The following is a 21,114-nucleotide window of genomic DNA, read 5'->3' as shown; positions in this document are numbered from 1 at the left end:
TTTTTAAAGAAATTAAAAGAAACCATTTCACCTTTTTCTTACAATATGAAAAAATGGGGGATGGATCAAAACCTGAATCTTTGATCTAGACAGTACTTTACTTTACACATCCGTTTACTGTTAATGTGACAGCTCAATATCTCATCATAATTTTAGTCCAATATATTTTATTAACCATAGAAAATACAACAAATGACAGTATATTTTGGGTTCATTTTTTTCAAAAACCACAAAATAAATTCTAATTCTTGTTTTTGATCATTGTGCCAGGTTTTAGAATTATGAATGAGTTAATCAACACCTTTAAAAAAAAAAGAAATTAATACGTTTATATCATCAGAACAGCCCTTTTTGGTATTATTCTGAAAATTAAAGATCTGTTGTTTCCGGTGTGGTTGCCACGGATGTTGCGCAGGAGCTGCGTTTACGCGCCTTTGAGTTTTGCCCTAAAAACACTACGGAAGCCGCGTGGTTCCGATTGCTCGGTTTGTTTCGCTTCCTCTCCGTCAGGTTCCTCCCCGGCCCGAGCACGGAGTCAAGTTGAAAACACTCGGGGAGAGAAAAGAAGGCAAACTGTAGCGTGATAAAAGACGGCTTCGTTTTTCGCACCCGCGAGGACTGTCGTGAAATCTCAGCGTCAAATCGGGGCTTTAAACGGACTGAAAACAAACAGACACGGGGCGGAGTTTCGGTAGTTTTGGCCGGAGTGCGGTTGAGTTTTGCGGTTGAGAGCAACCGGTAAGTTAAGACTTCTTCATTCACTAGTCAGTGCAACACTTGTCTTAAACATTTTTGCTTCGGTTAGATCTTTTTCTGGCACAGGAAGCACCCAAACCGGATAGCATCTCCTTCCATAATTACTGAGAAGGCACTAGATCATACTGATCACTAGATGAGATTGAAAAAAAACTGTAATAAAGTACAGGAGGCAAAATACCAGTGTGAATTGGGTTTGTGGCTGGCTTCGCCACATTGTCATATTGTCAGAGCAATATAATAATTAACCCAAGTGATGTCAGTCTACAGGGACTGTGTTCACACAAACCGCTGGAATGTATTCTACAAAAATGAGTCTATAAATAAGCAAAACCTGCTTTAGTAATGACGGTACCGAGAGTGAGGTGTTGAAGTTGCACTCTTGAATGTGGTTTACATCTGTAGGATCACATTTTTAACTTAAGTAAGATGGACTTTAAATTAGGGCTGCCACGATTTGTCGACTAGTCACGATTACGTCGACTATCAAAATCGTCGACGACTGATTTAATAGTCGACGTGTCGTTTGAAGCTTTGTAAGATCGCAAAAGACGCAGGAATAATAGCAGGATTTAAGAGTGTAATAACGGACTGAAACAGAAGATGGCAGCACTGCATGTACAAGGATGCCAGCTGCCGTTAAACCCCGAAGAAGAAGAAGCAGCTGTGTCCCAGAATTCATAGCGCGGCCCAGCTTAGTTTCCAACAATGGCGGTAGCTAGTTAGTTTTAATATTACTCTTATTATTCTTTCTGGGTCACAAAATAAACGTTTAACATATTTTCAGGCGAGAATGTAGCTGTGTAAACCTCAAATATCGGCTCAGTTTATCAGGACACCACATATTTTCAAAAGCGCTCCGACGTTTTCGGAGACGTCTGTTACCCACTAGCTCGATAGCTAGCCGGGGGCTAGGTCACTAGCGCCGTGAGAACACCGGACTCCCGGCAAATTGTTTTCAAACCCACCGCCGTCTTTCGCGACTCAGGTTAAATATATATGAGTCACTTAGATAAATTAAAAATGTTGTTGTTTGGCTTTTTTTTTTTTTTTTTTTTTTTTTTTTTTTTTAGTATTTTATTTGTTCCTGAGTAAATCGGTTTGGCTGAGATTAAAGTTATAGTTTTTACACAGCTGAATAAACGTCAAGCAGACAGCTGATTATCAGAAGTGTGAGATGCTGGAGAATATACTCCGGTGTCCTGTTATATTTTAGATAGCAAGGAGTTTATTCAACTTTACCGAAACAATCTGCAAATTTCATTAAAATTGAATAAACTATCATCTTGTCTTTATTTTTAGTTAGCACCTTAAAAGCTTAAAGCTGTAAGCTAATGATAGTTATATAAGAGCAGATGCTGCTGGTGCAATAAGCTGTAGTTTTATGTCCAGTGGATGATGATCTGATTAGTCGACTAATCGCATAAATAATCGGTGACTAGTCGACTATCAAAATAATCGTTTGTGGCAGCCCTACTTTAAATGAATACAGCCTGTACTTGCAGAGAAATCACACACTTAAGTCAAATTTAAACCTAATTAGTGCATTTTTGTGACATTTAAACGTATTTTTGTTGTTGTTTCTAATTAAAATTGATAAAGAACAATCACGAATTTAGTAGTTTTCTAACAAACTTGTAGACATTGCACTGTAAACCAGCACGTGATCAATTCTGACTGTATAAAAATGAATCAGATAATTATAAATAGTCAGTTCTAGACATTTTTTTTTAAAACAAGAGCTAAACATGACTTTTTCTAAAAGGTGTTTGCCAAAACAACTTTCATCCTGGAAAATCGGAGCAATGTGGGCGTCACGTGACCCGGGCTTGCCAAAAAGTGTTATACATCTGTAAATCTGTGCCTGTCATTTCTCCATCCACACTGACTTTTGTAGTCGAGCAGGAAGCTAAAACATTGCGACTTTGATTTGTGAGTTTAGTTCTGTACCTGATACAAAGCCTAAAGCCCTCAGATTGCTTGCAGGTTGATTATTTTGAGCCATTAAACTGTTGACACGGGGGTGAAGTAGCTGTTTGGAAAAACAGGATAAGGTGTTCATTGTGGGTGTGCAGCTGGGCATATGTGGGTATATGCTTCATTTACTATCAGACTTACGGTCAGGGAAGGAACGTAAATGGGAAGAGGAAGAACGTAAATGCAGTGTGTGTGTGTGTGTGTGTGTGTGTCTGTCTGTGTGGTGCACATAAATGTGTGATTTCTCATCTAACTGTATGTTTCTGCATATTTATGTCACTGAATGAAAGGAAGATGGAAGAAAGCTGTGTGTGTGTGCATGGCTTCATCACTCCTTCCATCACTCATTATCACTCCTTCCAGGAAGTACTCCACAGAATTTCCTTTTATAGAAGCTGAATACAAAAGACTTGTTGTCCACTTCCTGTAAACATCTTGCTGGCCGCGTTCTCCGCTCTCTGGTTGGCTAGAGTGATCCTGTGACCCTTTGTGGCTCAGGGAGTTCCAGGATGAGGAAGTAGGCTTCCCTTGATCACAGCCAACCACAGAGAATAGAAAGTACCCTGATGTAGTGAGAGAGTGGGGAATGAGGAATAGAAATGGTATAGGCACAGGCATGTTGCTGGCTTGGCGGGATTTTAAAGGCAACATATTTCAATAGAGCTGAAATAACTGCTCAATTAAAAACTTAGGTGATTGGGTGAAAGAAAACCTGACTAGTTTTAATAATTTTGTTTTTTTTTTTTTAAAGCATAAAAGCAAAACAATTGGGTCTAGCTTCTTAAATGTGAAAGTTTTCTCTTTGTTTCAGTTTCACATCATTGCAAGCTCAATACCATTAGATCCTGGGCTGTTGTCTAAAATTATTATTTCTACAGTACTCAATGCCGCCATGTAAAAAACACACAAGTGCACCGTGTGTTTCAGTAGTCTGCACAATGCAAATGCTAATAGCAGCTACCTGAAGCTATGCTGAAAGGCTTAAAGCTAAATGCAAACACAGTTTATGCTAGGAGTGAGACTCACCACAATGTCACTGCATGTTGCCCACAATAGTGTTGGTATTGTAATACAGCCATTCTGTGATTGTAACTTCAATGTTTACTTTGAAAGTGTTGATAGAAATGTATAGAAAAGGTCAGGGGTTGCGCTTTATAGAGCTAGAGAAAGCATATGGTAAGGTGCCAAGAGAGGAACTGTATTACTATATCAGGAAGTGGCAGAGAAGTTTGCGAGGGTGGTGCAGGACATGTAGGAGAACAGCGAGACAGTGGTGAGGAGTGACAGATGGGTTTAAGGTCGAGGTGGGATCTGCACTGAGCCCTTTCTTGTTTGCGATGGTGATGGACACGTTGACAGTTGAGGTCAAGCAGAAGAGGTAGTGAAGGTGGGTGAGTTTAAATGCCTGGGTTTAACCATGCAAAGCAATGGACAGTGAAGAAGAAAGCGCAGGTTGAGACAAGAATTGAGAGTGATTTATGACAGAAGGAAAGAAGCAAGAGTGAAAGGGTTGATTTACAAGATGGTAGCGCGGCCTGCTATGATGCGATCAATACGATTGCTTAGAGATGGTGAGATTAACCGAAAGATGCTAATTTTCCTGGGAGGGACCGGTATGGACAGGATTAGAAATGAGTGCATCAGAGGTATAGCTCAGGTTTAATGGTTTGAAGATTAAGTTAAAGAGGGAAGGGTGAGAGGGTTTATACATGTGCAAAGGTAGGCGATATACTGGATAAAGGAATGCTGAAAATGGAGCTGCTAGGCAGGAAGAAAAGATGTCAGATTATTAGTATGCTGATTTGTTTTCCGCTGATATCTTTCCCCTTGTGAGTTTTTTGTACTAGAACTTCTTTTCACTTTTTCACTTTCTTTTTCATTTGAGAAGTTCCACCACGAATGAGCAGTAACTCTAGTACGTCAGATTGTTGGGTTTATAGTGGCTGTCCTTCCTAACCATTGTGTTTTATTATTGTACCGCAAGAGGAAGCAGTGTGATACTGACATATTGATATTTTACCTCCACCCTATTATGTTTTACCCCAAAGCTACATGAAACACGATCAAATTCTCTATTGAAGCGTCTATTGGCAGAAGGAGGGTGTGTTTTAGGGCAGGGAATGTGTGTGTGTGAGGTATGCACAAGGCTTGTGTGTTTGTGATGAACAGGGCAACACACCCAGCTCCTGCTGCAGCCCTGCAGGCTATGGAATTCCTACAGAGAGACAACGTGTCTCAGCCTGAACAGCCTGCTCCCAAAATTCATCCCAACACACACACACACACACACACACACACACACACACATTTTCTGTGGAATTGGATATCAATGATGGATGGAGTCTAGTTTTTCCCGCTTGGGCAAGAATACACTTGTCCACTTTAGGATAACTGAGGAATGAGGCAGCCTGCTAAGACCTGCCCTGTGAGGGTGAAAAGATAGAGAGAGGGGTATAAGGAAAAGGGCGAGAGCTAAGTAGATAAATGAGCACCAGAGAAAGAGGTGCACAGATCCACTAGGAGTACAGCAGTTTTTATTGTTTACCTGGTCTTCTCTGAGGGGCAGAAGAAGCACAAAACAGGTTAGTGCTCACAGCTTAAAGAGATTTCAGGGCTTAAAGAGCATAAGGGGGGTGCCTCATTTTGAGTGGGTGGACTTTTGTGGACTTTGTTGCTGATGTTACTCTTGCCACAATAGAAAGCTTGACCTAAAGTGTGAAAACCAACTAGAGTTAACACACAGCCATCCATTGAGTCACTCTGAAGAGGAGAAAGCCTCTCACCTACAGTACAGTGATTCAGACATTATGCAGAAAGGGAAGTATTTAGCCTTGACAGTTAAATGTTAGCCTGTATCCATGTTGGGGCCTGAGGGCTTGGCTGTTACATAGAACTAATTTTATACCCACAAAGGCTCTGATTAATGTATCATGGAAATGGATCAGTGTTGAAATCCAGTGATTTAGTTTCTGTGTTTTGATTTTACTTTACAACCGAGTCAAGTCTGCAGAGCTTCTATGGCAAGGGGGAGGGTTTCTGTGTAAAGAAGAGGTCATAGGTATACCTAGCTGAGCCACGTTTGTTATATTGTTTTAGTACGAGCTGTGTCATCTGCGGTCAGACGCAGGAAGTGAGGAAACCTCTGTTTGCTTCCTATTTCCTGTCTGTGATGTCATCAAGAATGCAAGCAGCAGCTCAGAGCCGATCGAACTTCTTGCTTTGCAAGAGCCTAAAAGGTGCTTTTGAGGTTCAGGGTTTCTGTGTTTGCGCGTGTCTGTCTGCAATCTCAGTTTTCACCATATTAGGATAAACCCAAGTATGTGTACCTATGGGGAAGTAAGAAGTGGTAGTGTTTAAATTGGGACCAAAATAATTGACTATTTTGAGCATAAGAAGATTGGCCCTACGATAAATATCTTAATATATAAGACAATTTTATGTTGTTAATACAATTCAGAGATGACTAAGAAACTTTTTACTCTTGTAGCCAGCGTTTGAAATGACCTTTTGTGATTCTCCAAGCAAACATTTTTCTCGCCGGCTACTACTGTGCCTTGGATTGGCTAGTTTTTTGCCACTTCTTTATGGTTAGATGGTTAGGAGTGCCTCCTCATGATATACATGTGTCTGTGCATGTGTGGGTGAGTGAAAAGACTATTTAGGTACACGCATGAATGCACCAATGTGTCAGATGTACTTGGGGGGTGGACAGAAAATACAGCTGCAATTTGCACTTGCCACATGTTAAATACGGACATTGGTTGTTGCTTTATATAGTTTGGGACTTTATTCATGCAACAGATTAAGAGATGCTTAATGATTAATGATCATGCTGTACATGCCAATAAAGAAGCAAAACAAAGTTTCTTACATCAATTTCTAGTCCCTGTTTGTTTGTTATTGCACACTATTTCTAAAGAGATGGTCTTTTATGCAAAATATTGATCTTAAAAGTATCTAATAACAGTGCATTTCAGATGTGGTGGTGTAAGAAAAGTTAATTTTTTTCTGAGGTTCCCTGAAAACTGAAACATGGATGTATAAACAAGTACTAGGGCTGTGCGATATGACCAAATTCTGTGCATCTCGTGCAACTCAACTTGTGTGAAGTGTTTTCAGCTGGGCGTCGTGTACCCGGAGTCGAGTGTTTTGACCGATGCATGAAACTGCTGCGAGGAAAAGCCTGTTCTAACATTTGAGTCTAAGGTTTATTTTGAGCACCTGATGGCTCTTTTTTGTTTCTCATCTGTAAACTCTCTCCATAGTCTTTCACGTAATTCTTGCGTAGCTGGTAGAAGAGGTTTGTCATGTTTGAGTCTGGTGGGGACTGGTTTGCGGCATAATTTGCATAGTAGAGTTTTCTGGTTTGTGTCAGACTTTTCATAACCAAACCATGTCAATGCTACAGAGGTAGCCCCTCGTTTAGGAATAAGGGCCTTGATTTGTTTTCACTGTTCCTTCTGTTTGGAGCTACTTGGTTCTGCCTCCTCTTCACTGGTTATGCTGGTATTCTCTGTGCCCTGGTGAAAAAATATTGCCATAAACAGTGTATTTTGCAACACAACAAAGCAAACGATAATGTATAATTTGAAACGACGGATGTTTCCATATCGTCATCCGATATATTTTGTCATAGCGTAACAGCCCTAACAAGTACAGTACCTCTGCTTACTCCCATTTTCTATAATACTAATATTCTTGAATTCTTCAACAGCATAACTTTCTGAGTGCATCACTCACAGTTAAAAATAATGCTAATCTATATTATATACAGCCTTGGTCATCTTCTGTCTGAAGCATTAAACGTTATTCTGATTGGCTGCTTCTTGCAAATAGAAGGTTTCTGTGCTGACAACTTGTGTGTCTGAGATGACCATATAAGGACATGTGCTTTCATTGACATCATGCAGATCTAAGAGTACAGAAACTGTCTGAAACGGTGTGCTTAGAACAGTCTGAATCCTGAGCTTTTGCCTCACTGGAGGTACTTGAACATTTGAGACTTTGGCAGTCGTTAATTTGACCATCCAACATGTAAAAGAAACATGTTTGTGTTTTAAATGGATTTTATAAATAGACACTATATTATTCAAATATTGATGATGGAAAATATATGGTATAGCCTCTTCTGAATGTGATCCAAACTGTCTTTTATCTGTGCATGGACTCCTCAAATTTCTCTCCATTACTGGATGAATGCAACCTGCAGCTGTTCAGTGGGCGTGGGCCGTGGCTGCCCCTAATGAACATATCATCATGCCATATCTCAGGCGTGTTCAGTAGGAGGTATATCAGGACTAAATGCTAGCCAGGAAGTGTCTGGATGTGCTTGTCATCCAGAATGAATGGCAGAAGTATAGGTTAGAAGACCTCGTCCCAGTAGCTTTGTCCAGTCAGAATTCCACCAGCAACGGTCTGAGCATGCCGACATGCCAATACCAGATTTTAATGTGAGTCAGTCACAGTGGCACTGAAGACAACATAAAGTGCTAAACTGACCCAGTTCTGAATTGCACAAGTGAGTTCATTTGTGTTTGGTAAAAAGTAAAAACCCAATTGACTGAAACAACAAACTAACAGAATATGTTTGGGTTCTCTATGAGATTATAATGACATACCAAAACAAAGGTTGAAAACACATTTCATGACATAAAATGTATTTATTTTTTTGACTAGTATATAACTAAATAAGGAAAGGAATAACAAACTTCTAAAGTTCAGTCTGAACACTGTTTTTAGGCCCTACTACCCTGATCAGGCCCTTTTTTAGGGCTGGTCTTTTCCCCTGTTATACACTTGTCATACCATTTGGCGTCACACTCATTTGCGCACTCTTATTCTCTTTCTGTCTGCTTTCCTTCCTCATTCATTTGTAACCGACTCAGCACGTCACTTTGCCGTTCAGCGTTGCTTCCTGTTCACATTTGGCTGGTTCCCTTCGCTCCAACAGTCAGAGCCGATTCTCACATTGCAGCATGGATGGATTAGTTATGTCTGTGTGAGTTTTTTTTTTTCTTTCTAAATGTATTGTTTGGCTACTTCTTTTTCTGTGTGTGGCGTATGCTAAGCTTTATTCGAAGCAGCAACCATTTCTCTCTAACAGCTTGGCCTAACGTGCAATAGAAGTATTGCGACATGTGAAAAAACAGGAAGAAGAGGACCGCAGTTTTAGTGTGCACTGCGCTTTTTGGATGTTTGTGAAATTTGTGGATTTTTCTGGATGTCTGTTAAATTTGTGGACCCTGATTCTGCAGGTCGAGGTGAGTGTAGATGTGTGACAGCGGAGTGTGTGAGGATAAGCCCCCCGCCCCCCCTGTCAGGATGAGCAGCCAAGGAGGAGTCAAAGACGCCCAATCGACCAATCACAACTCTCGGCCACTTCCGTCTGCACCAGAGGAGAAGAAGCCTAGAAACAAGATCATCTCCATCTTTGGAGAGAAAGGTGAGACGTGGAGCACACACACATAAGTAAACCCAGACATTTAATATACTGCACAGTACCACAATAAAAGACCACACGAGTGGCCATGGAAGAATGTAACTTTGACCTCTGACCTTTGTCTGCAGCAGGCAAGAAAAAGGACCGGGATAAGGACAGACCTGAAATCTCCTCCCCATCAGACTTTGAACACACCATCCATGTGGGTTTTGATGCTGTTACTGGAGAATTCACGGTAAGTACCTTAAACAATGACCAGTGTTCACTTGCAAAATGAGATTTTAATTCATGCACTGATCTCACTGATACCTTGGCTTAAGTTGTCTTCAGAGTACATCGAGTGTTAAATTAATGAACTGTAATCATATCTTTAAGGAAGAGTCTGGGAATGCTTCTTTTATGTTTGAGTAAACATCAGGCTTGATTAAAATATGACTTTTCTTATTCATTGATAAAATGTTAAATGATGAGATGAAAATAAAATAAACACGTTTGTGTTGTCAATTTTTTTTTCATCCATCCGTCCATCGTTGGCACTTAGCAGTCAGTCACAGGGCTAACAAAGCGAGACGGGTTTTGCAGTGCCAGTTTCACCAGCACTGCAAAAAGCCCTTAATTAGACAGCTGAGATCTCTGCATGCTGTCATCTTTTTACATTCCTCAGTGCCACATCATATATTTATTTGGTCTAATTGTTTATCAGTTTATGATTTTCCATCGAGAGGCATTTTGACGTGAGCAGGTTGAACAGGCAAATTTTAATAGTAAATAATTTCTAAACATAGTTGGTTTATTAATATGTGCTTATGTGGATTCAGAGTCAGTAGTATGAGCAGAAACTAAATTACCTGATTCATTTTGTTAATGTAAACATTTTAGGCATTAATCCTATTATAGCATGTTAATTACAGGTTCAGTATCTAATAATTGGAGTGATTTCTGATTTATACTAGGCAAGCAGTTAAAAGTTACTGTCGCTGTGTAAAAGATGCAATTATCGCATTACATCTTTTACTTGCAGTCCATTATAGGTTAGGTATGTCAGCAATCTAACTTCAGATTTGTCAGTTAGTTCAGTGTGGTATGCAAAAGTTATTACTGTTAATCTCTGTAAGATCTGGTTTATTTGGACTAGCTTTGTTTACCATGTAAATCTCCACTTAGGAAATACTTGCTGTAAATAAGATAACTTGTGAGATTGTCAGCTGCAGTGCTTGCTGGGACAAGATGAGATCGCTGCAGCTGTCTGAGATTTTTAAAAAAAAGAAGACGAATTTGTAGCATGCATTTGTGACTGTAAGACCCCTGCACATGGAGCTTCACTCAGAAATGTTCTAGATGTTTTTTGGTGGTTGGTGCACTCATGTGTAACTAGAGCTGGAGCTGAGCTTCCAGAGAAGTTGATCCAGTGATTCCACTGTGACGAGCCATGGAAAGTCCCAGGAATTTCCTGTTGTGCTGCTGTAAGATTTCTTGGTCAGGCGTGCAATATTTCATGCCCTCCTCTGTGTGGAGTCAGCATAAGTATTATATTCTTTAACCCTTGAAAACTGGAAGTCAGAAGACGGGTGACTTTTTTTTTTTTTGTTCTTGTTTTATTCAAAAAGAGATTATTGACATAAGCTAAAGGAAGTAAGAGTGAGAGAAAGGAACTACTGGCTAAAAAAGAATGGATGTCCAGCTGCATGAAATACTCTTCACTGTAAAAAATTGTATCTGTGGGTCTTTTTGTGCAGGGCATGCCAGAGCAGTGGGCCCGTCTCCTTCAAACTTCCAACATCAGTAAATCAGAACAGAAACAAAATCCTCAGGCCGTCCTTGATGTTCTCAAGTTCTTCGACTCCACCAGTGGAAAACAGAAATACCTCAGTTTTTCTGGCGCGGGTTAGTTTTCTTTTTCTCAGCAGATAAATAAAAGCACGGTTTGGTGCAGGCTCACTTTTCTGTTCTTAAACTTTGAATTATTTTGTCTCTTTCAGACAAAGGATCACAGTCGGTGAGTAGCTCCATTCATTTTTTTCCTACTTTTATTCACTGCCTTTATTTGCATCAGCAAATTCAGACTAAAGTGCTATTTATGCGTTTATTGTTGCAGCCAGGCAAGCAGGGTACTGCAACCTCCCCATCAGGCAAGGATGACGACGACGACGATGAAGCTGATTCGCCGCCACCAATCGTGGCACCACGGCCAGAACACACGAAATCAGTGAGTTTGATGTTTTGTTTTCACAACTAAAATTAGACAGTAAATTAAAATAAATATATTGTAAGAATTTAATAGTCAAAATTGCTAGCAGGTTCAGTCGAAGTTTAGTATTTATTCAGGACTCATGGGGTTTTTTTTGTTTGTTTTATTTATTTATTTATTTTTTTGTGTGTGTGTCAGATGTACACGAAGACAGTTGAACCAATCCCAGCTCCAGTTGGAAATGCCACCTCTAAGGCAGCTGACAAGCAGAACAATACGCCAAGAAAGATGACTGATGATGAAATCATGGAAAAACTAAGTATGCAAAGCACCCACACACTAAAAATCATGAATCACAGCCCAACAGTATTTTTGGCTCTGGTGAAGCACTATTCACTTTATTTATTTTTTCCTGATTCTCAGGAACGATTGTGAGCATTGGAGATCCTAAGAAGAAATACACTCGCTATGACAAGATCGGTCAGGGGTGAGTTTTAATTCTGGCCACTGTGTATACTGAAAAATGTGAGAATGTGTAGCAAGTTGCTGGTTCAAAATGACAAGTTTAGTAGAATAAATTATGTACAGTAATTGTTGAAATTTTCACTTCTAGAGCGTCTGGCACAGTTTACACAGCCATCGATGTTGCCACAGGGCAAGAGGTAAGTGTTGGAGCCACTACCAAAATGTCTACCTCACATTTACCTCAGTTTTCAGAATGAAGTTGGATTGGGATTTATTTATTTAATTATTTATTTACAAGTTATTAATATATTATGAAACACATTCTGGTGGGGTTTTTTTAGTTCATGAAGTTACTTGAGGTGAGAGAAACACAATCGCAGCACATACTCACTTTAGTTTCAGTGGTTTTAATTAGTGCTGTCAATAGATTAAAAAAAATTAACTAACTAATCTCACAATTTTCTGTTATTAATTGCGATTAATCTCAATTACTTTATTAATAGCCTGGCTCCAATTACATTTTTTTATTCTTTATATTTTAAGTAATTATCGTTGTTCACCGAAGTCCAGTGGTCTCCGGTGAGAGCGACATTCCTTACTTGCACAAGCTTGCTGGACTGCTGAGCCCTCTGGTCCCCATACAAAGTGTGCAGTCTCGACACAATGGTTCCTCTCGAGGGCAGATTGTAACACTCATCTCCTGATGCAGCACGAATGACTTCTCTCAGTCCATCATCTTCTACTATGCTAACTGGTCGGCAGTTTTTAGCTATCCAAACAACTAAGGAATTGGTTACCTTTTCTCTCACATTTTTTGTTATTCGTCCACAAGCACCATATTCCTGAAGCGTAGACTGGCGAGGTCCCGTAGAGGTGGATTCAGTTGGGTGTTTTGCTCTCAGGTGATACGCTAGTGATGAACTGCTTCTGTGGTACTTGAATTCAGCGTTGCAAATTGTGCATCTTACTCTCGTTTTGTCCAACAAGCCATCAGGCAACTTCTTAAAGAGAAACTTTCCACCCAAAAGTCCGCCCTCGTCCATGCTTGCGTGTGTTAGCTAGTGTTAGCTAGATAGTAGCATGGTGTCACTTCTTCTTCTTCTTCTAATCATTTCTGTCAGGCCAAACGCCAGCATAGCACACTGTTGCCCCCTCCTCCAGAGGTGCTCATGAATTTAAAGGTCTTAGATTACAGGAAATTAATAAAAAAACAAAATCAGCGTTAAATTTTTTTAATGCATTAAACATTTCGCGTTGATCTTAACAATTAACGCGATAATTTTGACAGCACTAGTTTTAATATGTTAGAAGCACTAAACTATGTTGCAATATTGCTGTTTTGTTTCCGTCACCCTGTAGGTTTTTCCCCAAGAAGATATTAGGAGATCACAGTGGAAAAAAATGCTTTTTTTCACAGCACACACTTTGATATGCCTTATCACAAAAGCCACACGTGGTACTTCACTGACTGTATTAAACTTAGTTTGTTTAATTTCGATATCGAATTTCATGATTCTGGCATTCTGCTGAATTAGCTTATAGAGATTTCTGATGTAAAAAGTTGCAAATAACATTTGCAACTTGTGAATCTTGTGATTAATCAATCAATCTCAGACTACAGCTGGAAACCAGAAAGCTTATCATACTTTTAATCTTGTCCTTGCCTACAGCGGTTTATGCTGCCGAGTCTTGGGCGTGCTGGCTGTCGCACTCATTGCTAGCTGAGAGATTTGATAAAAATGAGCCATCGCTAATGAAATTTGTTTAATCTGTGTTTTAATATTACAAGTACACTACCGGGTCTGTGCCAAGACTTCAAACCCCAGCATTTAGTCCTTATCAGAAGAATATACATTTTTCATATTGCAGTTATGGCTGACAAAGCAGTTTATTTTTTCTTTTGTTTTTACAATTTTACATCTCCTAGATTTGACTGTCCAAATTCAGGAAAAAATTAGTTGCACCTTGTGATTGCTCAGATAGGTTTTGTGTGTGTTTTGAAGCAAATGTACAATATCTTGTCTTCTGCAGGTTGCCATCAAACAAATCAACTTGCAGAAGCAGCCAAAGAAGGAGCTAATTATCAATGAGATCCTGGTCATGAAGGAGCTGAAGAACCCCAACATTGTCAACTTCGTAGACAGGTAACATGCTGCACAGAAAAACATACAATACACCTCACAACACCAGCTGTGAGTGGACCGCTCTGTAAATCCGACCGTCTGTGCGTGTTTATAGTTTCCTTGTTGGAGACGAGCTTTTCGTGGTAATGGAATACCTGGCCGGCGGGTCGCTAACCGATGTTGTGACAGAGACCTGTATGGATGAAGCTCAAATTGCTGCTGTCTGCAGAGAGGTAGGATCTTTCTCAGACAGCCGAGCTAATGAAAACAGTTTGTCTATTGCAATTTTGGTGGATTATAATCTTCCTACCTACATACGTTCAGGTCCTTCAGGCCCTGGAGTTTCTCCATGCAAACCAGGTCATCCACAGGGACATCAAGAGTGACAACGTTCTCCTTGGGATGGACGGATCAGTCAAACTCAGTGAGTGAGAACGCACGCAGATGTGTACACATCCACGGATTGATAATATACTTCGACCAGAACAACACACTGCTTTTTCTTCTAATCTCAATTTATTTTTCTCTCTCTTTGCAGCTGACTTCGGTTTCTGTGCTCAGATTACCCCAGAGCAGAGCAAGCGCAGCACCATGGTGGGTACACCCTACTGGATGGCTCCAGAGGTAGTAACCCGGAAAGCCTATGGACCCAAAGTGGATATTTGGTCTCTGGGGATTATGGCCATAGAGATGGTGGAGGGAGAGCCTCCATACCTAAATGAAAATCCTCTCAGGGTGAGTGTGTGTTAGGAGCAGCAATACCTGTTGTGATGTTTGTACAGTTACCTACACTAATACCTCCACTACAGGTTCAATATGTGAACCTGAGATTTAAGCTGCAAGTTTTTTGTTAAAGTTTTATCTTGAAAATCATAAAAAAGGAAATGTTAGTCTATTTTTTTCAGAATGAAATAATGCAGAAAAAGGAGAAAATCCTGACATTTAAGATGCTGGAAATAGAACATGTGTCACAGCTCTGTGGATGGAAATGTGCACATTCTGCTGGTCAGTACGTCAACCGTGTTGATCCAGGCTAAAATACCTCAGCAACTACCGAATGGAAAACCATTACATTATAACCTCGTGGCTGAGACGCTGAACCCTGATGACATTTGCGATCCTCTATTTTTGGATAGATGTTCGCTTTTTCACTTCACTTAAACCTAAAAATATGACAGCATCTACTAGATGGACAGGAACATTTTTTTTTAAAACAATTCCTTAATGAAGAATTCTGACTTTTCCTATAGCACCACCTTGAGGTTGATGATTCTCTTTGTTTGCACAGTAATTTATGGGAAAATCTTTCCTAAAGTAAGATGATGAACATGGGGAACATTACACCTTCTTATCACTAAGCATGTGTCAGCGCAAGCATGTTATTGTTGCAGTTTTGGTCAAATATGAAAGGCTTACAGAGCTCATAGCAGGGCTGTAATGACTGGAGTCTGGCTTCTATCCAATCCAGCTCTGTGCAGTTATGGCAGTTTTTACTGATTTTCCACAAAAGATTACACACAGTAAGCAAAGATAGGAAATAACTGAACTGATAGCATTATTGCTTTAAAAAAACCTCAATAATGTGAAATTTATCACAATAACCGTGAAGGTAAAAATCTGGTGTTTTGACTGTCCCAATCCAATTTATAAGAAATTACATTTGTGTTTAAAGACTAGTGCTTAAAAATATTTTGCCCTACATTTCTTACTTTGCCATTATCCTGGTTTTAGGCATTGTATTTAATCGCCACCAATGGGACCCCTGAGCTACAGAACCCAGAGAAGCTGTCTCCTGTGTTCAGATCTTTCCTTAACCTTTGTCTGGAGATGGACGTGGAGAAACGAGGGTCAGGCAGACAGCTGCTGCAGGTAGAAAAGACCTATTCATCCGACCCAAATTCAAGATGTCTTTAAATGTTGAATCTAGATTTTTTTTTTCTTATGCATCTCAGTGAATTATGTACACCGTTATCTAAGTTCACCCCCTAACTTATAAAATTTCACATATCCACTTTTTTCCATTCAGCATCCATTCCTGAAGGTGGCGAAGCCTCTATCCAGCCTCACCCCGCTCATCCTGGCAGCCAAGGAAGCCATCAGGAGCAATCGCTAAATCCTGGCCTGCAAAGACTCCAAGCCAGCATCTCCTGCTGGTCCACATATGACGACTATCTGCAGTGTGTTAGTGTTAATGATTTTTTTCCAAAAGGGCATAAAATGCTGCTCCACTCTTCCCGGTGTTTCCACACAGATATTTATCTTACCTTTGTGCCTTGTTCTAAAGCTGCATATAGCCATAATATGTTATCCATTTGTTTTGTGTTTGTATGTATGTGATGTTGAAACTGGTTATCTGTGCATAACCGATGCATTATCATTGTTAATTTAGACACCGAGGGCCATATTCGTAAAGAATCTTGGTTTACGACTTGTTCCACTAAAAAGCCCAGAACAGAACAGAGGTGAACCTTACGCTTAATTAATAAAATTGCTATCTTTACATTGATCTTTTTATTTGTGAACACTGTGTCAGTAAAGTGACATATCCTAATTAAAATGGAAAAATAAATGCCAGGAGCTTCACGTTTAAATTATTTTCTTCTCTTTAGATCTCAGTGTTATGACAGGAGCACAACATGGTTTTGTTTATCATTCTACCATGTGACCATGCAGCTGGTTTCTGTGGTTATTTCTGCTGTGGTTGCACATGTGCGTTGTGACTAACTGGATCCAAAACTTTTAAATGTGACATTTAAAAATCATGGTGTGCTAAAACTGTGGCCGAGGATGGGACAATGCAGTCTTTATGGAGTGAAAAACAAGGCCAGTGTACTGTATCTGAATGAAAATATTCCCATTCCAGTAAAGTCGGATCTTTGTTATATATTTTTGTTTGCAGTCTGCTTTTTTTAATTATCTTAAATTGGAAGATGAATAATGTCCACACTTCATGTTTCGGCCCTCTGTTGGTAGTTGGGGGTATTGCAGGCACCAAAAAACAAAATTACGCATACAGCTTTGCCATGAAAACACATCTGCAGGATCTCCTACAGATTATGGATCTGAACACTGTTTACTGCATCACCAATACTTTTTAGCTTATCAGTTCAGCCACACTTTTTCTCAGAAAGCTTTGTCGTCATTTTTTCTTTGTTTCTCTTTGTCTTTTCTAATTGATGCCTTATTGTTGGTAGTAGTGCAACAGAAATGCTGTATGCAGTTGTTTGACAGCGTTAAACTGGAGGATTTTTTTTATTTTTACATTTTGTATATTTGTGTAGTGTCTTGTATTGTGAACAGCTTTTAGTATGTACATTGTTTTATATTTGTAACTAACATAACAGAAGAGCATTTCAGGGGGGTTTTTTCCAGAATTTTTTTCTTGTTTATCAACTCATCATTGGTTTCCTGAACTGTGCAATTATGAGCTCAGAAATTAGTAACACTATATAATACGGCCCACGATTTAAAGGTGTCTTTCACCTGTAATTAAAAGGAATTTTAGTGTTTTTTATTTGAAATTACAATATAATTCTATTTACCTAAAAATACTTATAGTTGGATCCAGATAGCTTGGTAGGCTGGAATATGAGGGCAATCAGTCAGAATTTTACAAGAAACAAAGAAATTGTTAAATAATTAAGTTTAGGCAGTGTGCAATTTGACAAACAGCGATTCCCCATCGTACTTTTCATGGTGGGGCCGTATTATAGAGTGGATTAATCTTGCCTTTTTACATCCTTATTTAATACTCATTATGTTGATGTTGCATGATGGATGTTCTATTATCCTTTTATTTTACCAAAATACATGTGATGAGAACTGTTCTCCCTTACCAACTTGCAAGAAAAAATAAATACCATCAATAATTGCAGGCTTATGTAAGCTCGATGATGAAGTCTTTTTTTTTTTCTCACAAAAACTGTTCAAACGTAATTTTGAAAAGTAGTGTAAGGCATGTCTCCTTTCCTGTAAAATGACTGGATGTTAAACAAGGTTAAGCCACTTCATAATTTAGCTCACACGCCCAAAACTAAAGTGTGCTTACAGTGTCAGATGGGGAAATATAGTTTTTCTGCAACGATTACAAAAAAAAGTTACGCAGTACTTAGCGTGTAATTTGAGTCTCCTTCCCTTTGAAATTTAAGGAGCACTTCAAATTATGTATGCACTACTTCTTCTTTCATTCATTACAAAATAGTTAAATTTACTTACATTACAATGATTTCTTTGTTTCTGACCAACAATGTCGTTTTGAAAATCTCCTGTAAAAGCCTGATTTGTTACCCTCTTATTCTAGTGTAGTTAACTTAGTATGTGTAGGTAAATATAATTGCTATATAAGTATTCATTTAGAAAATATAATTTATAATAGTATTAGAAAATATAATTTCTTGTAGTATTAGAAATTATGGCCGTATTATAAAATATTACCTCAAAATCATATCATGTATTGAGAACCCTGAGATGCTCAGACCTGTGTTAGGCATCATTTAGAAATAAAATGGGAAAAAAGTGTTTGTTTTAGCGTGATTGGAATAACAGCTGCGATTGGCTTCTACTACCTCATTTTTCATAGTTCAAGTTTAGACAACGACTGGAAACAATGAAACGTTGCTTGTAACATATCCTTGATGCGGTAAAAACGTGTGTAATTTCGGCAGAAATTATAATAAAGGTGAGCCTTAAGGATTTGTGTCTCGGTTAATATTAATCATAGATGTAACTAAAGTTGAAGTGACTGTTAGCATTTTTTGTCTTGACTACGAAAAAACGACCAAAAAGGATGGTATGCAGAAAACTTAAGTAAGATAATAACAAGAGTAGTGAGGAAGTTCTGCAGAAGTTATCTTATGGTGTTTACTAACGTTCACGTGTTGTATAAAGAGTTAAACACCCGATGATTCAAAACAGGAAGCAGACGAGGCTGTGGATGCAATGATAAAAGAAAGTGACGTGAGGTTTCGTATAGCCAGGGGGATTAGCTCAAATGGTAGAGCGCTCGCTTAGCATGCGAGAGGTAGCGGGATCGATGCCCGCATCCTCCAATGTTTTTTTTTTTTATTTTTTATTTTTTATTTTGTTATTGAATATTTGTTCTTTCATTTTCATTCATACATTAACTATAAGCAACCGATGACCTCTTAACAAACTGTGTCAAATGATCAGCGAATTCCGCGGAGCAGTCGCACGTGTATAGCACTGTTACTGTTAATTCCACAGAAAACCAGAAGATGGCAGCATAGACTCATAAACGATTGATCTCTCCTCTGTCTATATTCATTTAGTTTAAAATGAGCGTGTATTTAGAGCCACGTGTTCAGGTAGGTTTGTGTATTTTTTTTATTATAAGGAGCGAACACGTCAAATGGAGGACCAACATGGCCAAAGTAGTTTAATTAATTAGATTATATACAAAGAAATACAAATATGCTTTATGTATTTTTATTATCTGTGTGATTTTGTTATTGTTGGTATTAATTTGGTATTGATTGTCTGTTCTGTTAAATGAAATGTGAATAAAGTGCTGATTCTTATTCTGAAAGAAAAATGGAAATAAAGACCTGGATCTAAAAATTTGCCCTAAATATGGTAAAAGAATAGAAATAGAAGGCAGAAAGAATTGAAACCATTAATAAATATGAGCATTTACACACATTACAGGATGGATGCAAACAGGCCAGAAGCTTTATAATACAGAATCCTCTCTCAACTGATAATTTTAGAGTTCCTTGGACACGCATTGCATGCTATGGAACACTATTGTGGCGAGATTTTAAACTCTTTTAAAGTGTTTTACAATAAAGATTTTAGATTTTAAAATGTTATAGACTGGAAAGGATCATGCACATGCAGGTCAGTATATGCAGTGAAAGAAAATGCTGAAACTTCGAGGGTTTTCTTGAAAGGGTGAGTTAATCCTCCAGGGAAAGAAGTGCTGACAGATGATGATAATAATGTTTATTGTTGTTTCGTAACTACACAAATTACTGCACACTTTAACAAGCTTTTCATATTACAATAAATCAGAACAAATGTGACAGTCTTGCCTTGGAGAAGCAACAATCACAACACTAAAACTAATGGTAATCATTTCAGCAAATATAACCGTCATTGTGAAACAATGATATTTTACACCACCACACCACAGTAATGGATTAGATTATATGGTATGAGAATAATTTTTGCAAAAGGGGATGATATATAGTATATATGCTTGTAATCAAAACTTTATAATATGTCAAATGTCATTGTATTACTGTGTGACAGGTGGAGGTAGGACCCAATAGCAAAAGGGGAACTACTAGGAATTGGGAACTAAGAAATTAAGAGATAACAACTAGATTACAAGGGAAACAGCACACAAGAAAAGACACAGGGAGAGAGAGAACAACGCAAAAACAAGCAGATGAAGACAGACGACTTAAATACACACAGGATAATGAGAGGATGGGAAACAGGAGGAAACACACTGGAACTAATACAGACTAACATGACAGGGGAAGTGGAACTGAGCACACTGAACACAAGGTGAAATATTTTCAAAATAAAACAGGAAGTACGATAACCACAGAGAAACAGACATGGAAACAAGACTGACTGGGGAGACAGAAAGAGAACACCAAACAAAATGAAGACAAGGCCAAGACTAGAAACTACAAATAGTACACAAACCAGAAAAACAACTAAAAGCAAAACCAGGTGTATACACTAAATCTTTGAATATTAAATAAAGGAGAATCCAGAGAGTCCAAATACAAAAACACTGGATTACAGACTCAGTACCGTGTTTATTTGTTTATTTTTAAACTCCCAGCATCTTCTTCACCATGTATCCTGGCATGTTGTACAGGAAAAGAGCCATGATGGCAAGCAGCAGGAGAACAGTGACAATCTTGATAGTCAGCCACCTGTACTGGTCACAAACCAGGCGTTTCACAGCTTTGAGAGGGATGAGGAACCAGAGGAGGGCAACATCTGGACGGCTGGTGGAGTACAGAGTTATAAACACTGCGTTAGACAAATAACATCAAATAACTGACAAACCAATTTTCTTTCCAAACATCTAGAGGTTGTCACCAATTGGCTTGTACTACATTAAAAATATAAATGAGAAAAAACCAACATATTTGAACCTCATACTCACTGATGACAAAACAACACTG

General features: G+C 38.8%; 1 protein-coding gene and 1 non-coding gene across 6 annotated transcripts; both read left to right on the top strand.

Annotated features, from left to right (window-relative positions):
• The first annotated feature begins 405 nt into the window (after positions 1-405).
• Positions 406-17,828, top strand: LOC146686183 (serine/threonine-protein kinase PAK 2-like). Of its 5 annotated transcripts, none has more exons than XM_085441166.1 (15): positions 406-738; positions 8,988-9,175; positions 9,304-9,407; positions 10,909-11,056; positions 11,152-11,168; positions 11,268-11,378; positions 11,559-11,679; positions 11,784-11,847; positions 11,974-12,022; positions 13,857-13,969; positions 14,064-14,181; positions 14,273-14,372; positions 14,487-14,683; positions 15,680-15,817; positions 15,975-17,828. In XM_085441166.1, the coding sequence occupies exons 2-15, from the start codon at positions 9,004-9,006 to the stop codon at positions 16,059-16,061; spliced, it is 1,539 nt and encodes a 512-aa protein (XP_085297292.1). In that variant the 5' UTR covers positions 406-738; positions 8,988-9,003; the 3' UTR covers positions 16,062-17,828. The 5 variants fall into 5 exon arrangements, with proteins under 5 accessions (XP_085297292.1, XP_085297288.1, XP_085297291.1 ...); XM_085441162.1 differs by having other exon boundaries at positions 9,301-9,407; XM_085441165.1 differs by lacking the exon at positions 406-738 and adding an exon at positions 4,020-4,120 and having other exon boundaries at positions 9,301-9,407.
• A 1,095-nt stretch (positions 17,829-18,923) lies between these two features.
• trnaa-agc (transfer RNA alanine (anticodon AGC)) lies at positions 18,924-18,996 on the top strand. The gene has a single exon. It is a non-coding gene; the product is annotated as a tRNA-Ala (tRNA).
• Positions 18,997-21,114: the final 2,118 nt, after the last annotated feature.

Source organism: Copadichromis virginalis, linkage group LG19 (assembly GCF_057382275.1).
Source record: "Copadichromis virginalis isolate Kocher_CV1m ecotype Utaka linkage group LG19, C_Virginalis_male_GT1.1, whole genome shotgun sequence".
NCBI classification, from domain to species: Eukaryota; Metazoa; Chordata; class Actinopteri; order Cichliformes; family Cichlidae; genus Copadichromis; species Copadichromis virginalis.
Note: the sequence above shows the minus strand (reverse complement) of the source record. Positions and strands in the feature narration are given on the sequence as shown.